Source organism: Netta rufina (genome assembly GCF_964035555.1).
Source record: "Netta rufina genome assembly, chromosome: 4".
Classification (NCBI taxonomy): domain Eukaryota; kingdom Metazoa; phylum Chordata; class Aves; order Anseriformes; family Anatidae; genus Netta; species Netta rufina.
In genome coordinates this window covers 4,591,406-4,597,405 of record NC_140127.1, presented here as the reverse complement: position 1 = coordinate 4,597,405, position 6,000 = coordinate 4,591,406, and the positions used below count along the sequence as shown (strand labels likewise).

General features: G+C 44.9%; 1 protein-coding gene across 1 annotated transcript in view; it reads right to left on the bottom strand.

Annotated features, from left to right (window-relative positions):
* Positions 1-388: 388 nt before the first annotated feature.
* The window catches only part of ELOVL6 (ELOVL fatty acid elongase 6), a gene marked incomplete at both ends in the record, with an annotated part of 57,246 nt that continues 51,634 nt past the window's right edge, over positions 389-6,000 (bottom strand). The window contains 2 exons of the mRNA XM_084285981.1: positions 389-813; positions 3,595-3,746. Coding sequence (XP_084142107.1) covers positions 389-813; positions 3,595-3,746 — 577 coding nt within the window. The remainder of the gene's footprint in view (positions 814-3,594; positions 3,747-6,000) is intronic.

Genomic DNA, 6,000 nt, shown 5'->3' with positions numbered 1-6,000 from the left:
TCTCTCTTCCATCCCAGGGAAGCTTACTTCATGTACTTTTCCCCCCTCAACATGATTCCTTTTCTCTTCTTTTTCTTTCCTTTTTTTTTATTTTTATTTTTCTTATTTCTCCTTTTCTCCTTTCTCCTTTTCTCCTTTCTTTTCAAGAGCAGACAGGTACAAGAAGGAAGAAGTCTTTCATCAGCAGTCCTTTGAGATAGAGTAGATTTCAGTGAGTCCTCACCATGGTAGGATCACAAACTTACTGGGTTAAACCAAGCTAACTTTCCCTAAGCTGCCATGTTTGATCTGCACCATACATATATGTGTATCCTTGTGCCATTTTCTTTTCTTATAATTTTGTTTTTCTTGATGACCCTGAGCTATGGCTTCTGTCTCATTTCTACCCCTACTCAACCTTCTTTGCTTTTGTCGTTTTGCCGATGTAGGCCTCAAAGAAAAAATGGCAGAAGAGCACAAAGTAGCTGAGGTACATGAGGGAGGACCAGATGATGTTCTGCACGTGGGAATGGCACTGGCCGTGCTGCATCCAGGAGAAGACCAGGTAATTGATCACACAGCCAACCAGCATCTGGGTGATCTGCGACAAGGTGATGAACATGGCAAACTTGCGTGAGACTCTGAAGCCAGCAGCCCGCAAGGCATAGTAAGAGTACATAACGGCGTGCACTCCATAGTTCATGGTCATAAACCAGCCACCGCCAGCCACCATGTCCTTGTAGGAATACCAAGAATAAAGTAACACAGTAATGTGGTGGTACCAGTGTAAGAAGATGAGCTTCTGTTTCCTAAGAATAATGAATATTGTATCTCCTGTAACAAAAAAGAAGAAAAAAAAGAAAAAAAAGAAAAAAAAAAAAGGGAGGGGAGGAAATGAGAAACATATTGAACAATTGCACAGTTTCTGAATTCTGCAAGGCTCTCTTCCCATTGCTCTTGCTGCAGTATACACTTTTGGAGCACGAAAAAACACCTCAGCTATTGACCTCAGAGCTTGTCTGATTTGACAGCCTACTCGGGTCTTATCTCTCTGCGATTTATGCCCAACCAGAGCATCCCCATTTTGCTGTGTGGACAACCCCTGCCTGAAGACTCCACAGGTCTTTGCTGTAAACACAGCCTGCAAAGCCTGAAGTGACGCAGGTGGATGTACGTGCATCACCTCAGGCTGTCAGACTGACACACACTGACCAGAAGAGAAAAACAGAGAGCAGAAAACCCAAGGAGGAAGCAGCAGTGCCCTGCCATTCAAGTGCCTACCTGCATGCCAATCCTGATTACATTTAACAGCGTCTTGTGAGTTCCTATGCAAAAACCTATTGCATATTCAACCTGTGTTATTGAAAGGTATGTAATTGCCAGAAAAAATGCTTTTAGAAAGAGATTTGTTCACGATGAAATGCATATCCTTTTCTGCAAATTTGTTACCGTTGTAGAAAAGTAGATTTTATTCCAAATTCTTGCCTTTTTCTTTCTTCTGCTTCTTGTGATTGCACTGAGCATCCCAATTAGATACAATATATATACGTATGCTATTTGTTTGTTGTTGTACAGTGATTCCAAAAAGATCCCTAAGCTTTGAATCAGGGGCCTTATTTCTACATATACGTATCCCTGAAAATCCGAACTATGAATAATAGTGATGGCTGGAACTGAAACTGCACTGTCTGCACTAGGTCTGCAGTAAGCCATAATGCTTCTGTTTATCTCATTAGCTGCAAGATGTTGATTCACATTTTAATAAGTAATCACATGATCAGTTTATTGTTGACGTGCAGCTCTAGCTGACATTTTCTAGTTTCAACCAAACTTGATTTCAGTGGTTTTGCAGTACTTTAAGCAGCAGGAAACCAAAGGGCTCTGACACAGCAAAACAACTGGTGTCTGTCCCCTCGCTGCGTTTATGCTGATGAATTGCCGTGCTGTAACTTGCTGAATCAAATCCTCTGCTGAAAGGTAAAGACTTATTTTTGCTGTACACCTGAACACGGTGAGTTCTGCAGCCCTCTGAGGTTTCGTAAGGGCATCCTCTGAAAGGAAAGCTGGAAGGCTGCTAAATCACTCCTTCCTCCTTCCCATTAAAACAATCCTCTCTTACACTAATAAGCTGTGGGATAAGAACACCTACAGACAGGGTATGAAGTTGGCTTTGGCAAGTCTATAGTAAGTATCATTCCAAATAAATCGCTGGAGAAACAACAGTTTATAAATATCCACATCACACTGGAATGGGGATTGGAAAAGCCAGAGATGTTGTGGGAAACTGGTTTCTATTTGGAGACAGCCACAGCTTTCAGTGTTCAGGGAGGAAGCACGTTACTGTTCGTAATTGTACGCCCACACGTGTATTTAAGGATGAATGTTGCAGAACAGAGGTAGGATCTGACTCGAAGCCACTTGCTGACACAGCTGCTCTAGCCCAGCCCTCACTTCAATATCCATGGGGTGAGTGGCTGCTGCTGCTGCTGCTGTTCAGATTTGTCTGTAATCACTGATGGCTTTGGAAGCAATCGGCCAGGCCTGGTAATGCTGAGGGGAATGCCAATTTATCCTTTGCTGTGGGATCAGGACATGTCCTCACAAAAGTTTCATGGGGAGCAAAAGGGATGTGATGCTTTCTCATCAACTGCATCATGACCATAACGCTGACCAGTCCCTCAGGGCTGAGCCCGGACCTACAGAGCTCATGGCTGAACTTGCAAAGCGTGAGAGCCCAGCTCAGACCACTACTGGACTTGTGTCTCCTGCTACTGACAAACGCAAAAAAAAACCAACAAAGCATGTGAAGCGTGCTGGACTGGCAGGCTCAGATATAAAAAGGGTGGTGGTGAATTCCTGGCCAACTGTTGGGGACTTGAAAAAAACTCTCTGGAATTCAAACTACAGCTTTAACTACGGTTTCTCGATGGAGACTTATTAGCTTTTCCTGGTTTTCATTCTTCCCACAGCTCTTGCTCTGTAGGGAAGCCAAATACCCTTGAGCCATGGCCACTTGCAGCTGAAGAAAATGTGCACCAGACAGAGCTCTGAGGAGGAATGGGAAAACCTTCTGCCACTTACAGGATGCCTTGCTGCTGTGAATCAATGGCCGATGTCCCGTTGCTGTTACGGATAGATAAAATCCATTGCTGGCAGGTGGGCTACATGAATTAATTGACAGGTTGGTGACAAGGCACACCCCAGTCCTTTAAATACACTGGAGCTTAGTGAACTTCACGTTTGAGGACGTGGACCTACATGCTTTTTGTTACCTGAAGCCAGCATCATCGTAGGTATGCTGACAAAGGCTAGGAGAAAACTCCGAGAGCTGAGCTGTACTTCCAGCTTTGAAGGTTTGCCTAAATGAGTCATACTGTGGAGACCTGGAGCAACCTAGATTATATGTACAAGTACCTGAGACTGCCCCGTATTGCTAGGGCAACATGAATTGCAAACGTGCAGTTTCAAAACAATAGCAAAGACCCAGCTATTTTCCAGGAGGACTGACAGAGGCAGAGGAGAAAGAATAGCGTTGAGTTTGATGGCATCTAGAGAATGCCCTCTTCATGCTGCTCTAAACAGGCATGGAGAGAAAAAGCGAGAGAGGTTACTCACCTAGTTCGGGTGCTTTGCTTAGCACAAATGCGTATGCCCAGAATTTGCTGACAGGTCCAATGTAAAAACTCTGGTCGCACACTGACTGCTTCAGGCCTTTGGTCATCAAAATGTACAGCATGAAAGGAGCAGTTCGAACAGCACCAAGTATACTTGGAAAAAAAAAGAAAATGAAGAAAGTTGAGTAGATACTTGACATCTACATGCCATCACTTCAAGTCATTTTGAGAAAAAAAAAAGTCATAAATGTGCTAAGATAATAAGCTTAACAGCCTTAAAGTTGGAGTAACTCTGCCGGCTTCTAGGAAGTTGTTCTGAACTCATATTTGCAAAGTGGATTGCAGTAATAAAGTATTCCCTGCTGAAAGTCTGGCACAGTAACTTCAGTGGTTTTTATTTCATTACTACAGGAATGAGCCTTCAGTTTTCAGGACCAGTTGGAGACCCCAACTTCAGCTGCAAACAACACGCAGAGTTTTGATGCTGGTGGCTGGAAGACTACAAGAAACGAGTTAATAAAGAGCTGTCAGCAGCATAACCAGGACCGATTCCCTCCTCTGGTTTTTCCCTGAGTTTTCTCTTGTCTCTCCTCGTGCATATTACATCCACAGGAAGAGCGAACAGGTGCTGTGGTCAGGGCTGGCGTTTTGGTGCATGTGCTGGCTTCGTCTCTTAAGGGGTCATTGCTAACAGAGGAGCCGACGGGTCGAATGGTTGTAAACAGCACAGATTCACTCTCACCTCATCAAAGCGAGACGCGAGGTAACAGTGTTTTGTAAATGAGGAACATTATGAGATTTGCAGTGATACTAATTGGTGCAATTACAGAGGGGATAGGTTCAGATAACAAAAGACGGGCAGCTGACGTAAGGAGCTTCTGTCTCAGCAGCGAGGCGCTTTGCAGAAGTAATTGCCTTGCTGCTCTACAGCAAGAACATGCTTGCCCATTATTTAATGCTGTGGTTTGCTTGGCCTTCAAAAATCATGATGGGTGAAACAAGAAACTTTCAGAAAACTGGAGCAAAGAAAGGCCCAAGCTCCTCAGGAGCTGAGTCTATCTTTATGCCTATATCATACATCCCTCTGCTTCTGCTCAGCTCCATCTGATCTCCCCTCTAACTTCTCTGTGGCCCTGTCCTACTCACGAGTTCTCTGGTTCCTGCTCTGCCTCGGTGTCTTTTGTGACCGTGGCATGGCAGCAGGCCAACCAAGCCACCTGAAACTGATGTGTGCTGACACATGTGGACAATGCCAGCTACCAAATACGCAAAGTAGGTGAAAAAAGGAACACTTCATCTGAAGCTGCAGATTCCCTATCACTTGTCCTTGTCGTGTGAAGCCAGTACTCTTTAAAAAATGGTTTTTAAAATCATCAAGGCAGCCTCAGAGCCGTGGTCTATGGCAATTTTTACTCATTCAGAGTAAATGGTTCAAGTACAGCTGCTGAGAATAAAAACTATTGATCAAAGTTTTTATTTGCATAAAGTGTTTGGATTTCCAAATCTGCATTATTAATATAACCAGTCTAGCCCGACTGCTGTTAGCAGAAGCAGTGCCCTTTGCTGGCTCCTGTCCACAGCATGTACTCTGCAGGCGAGCGGAGCACCACGCTAGGAGGCTCTCCAGCCCTGTTGTGCATGGGGAGAAGTGTTATGTCCTGGCTCCTGCACTGCATTTTGTTGCATCAGGTCTGACTGCACCACCAAGAAATGCAGACAACAGTCAACATTGCTCAGTTCTCCCAAGAAGCTACTATTATTAGCTGCTGTTTGTGTGGCGGTAGTTGCTTGTGGGCTCTACTGCCAGCCAAGTCCTCCTCTGCTATGTGTAAATAAAAAAACCCATCCTGCTGTGGTACAGGATTACTAAAGTTCAGGTAAGCCTGGGTTTCCCAACAGCACTGCCCAAAGTTATGCATATATTATGCTTAGTTATGCTTAGGCAAGACAGCAGTTGCAGTCTCTCACATAGAGTTTGGATTCATCCAGCCCTGCACAGAGAAGAGAAAGCGAAGTATTCTGAGCATCTACGCAGCCCGTAGTGCATCTTCTCCACAGAGGGTTTTTCCCTCCCAGAAATGCTGTCTGTGCATGCTTTTCTCATGTCTGTCTGGCATCAGTCCTTCTCACTGCGCAGAGTGCCCAAGCCTGCTGTAGGAGTTTTGAAACCGGGTGCAACTTGTTCTGTGTCTTCTCTTCAGCATTTCACACAGGCTGTGTTTTCCCAGGAGCTGCATTTCTCGTTCCCAAGAAGACAGGAGATCCTCACAGAGATACAATCTGATCACTTCCCCAGGCAGTGAACTCCTCAACTTGGCCAGGGCAGGCTGCTGCTTGCTCTTGCGTTTTGGGTGGTGGCAAAACTGGGTGGAGGAAGATTGGGCAGAATAGCTAAAGATACACAGCC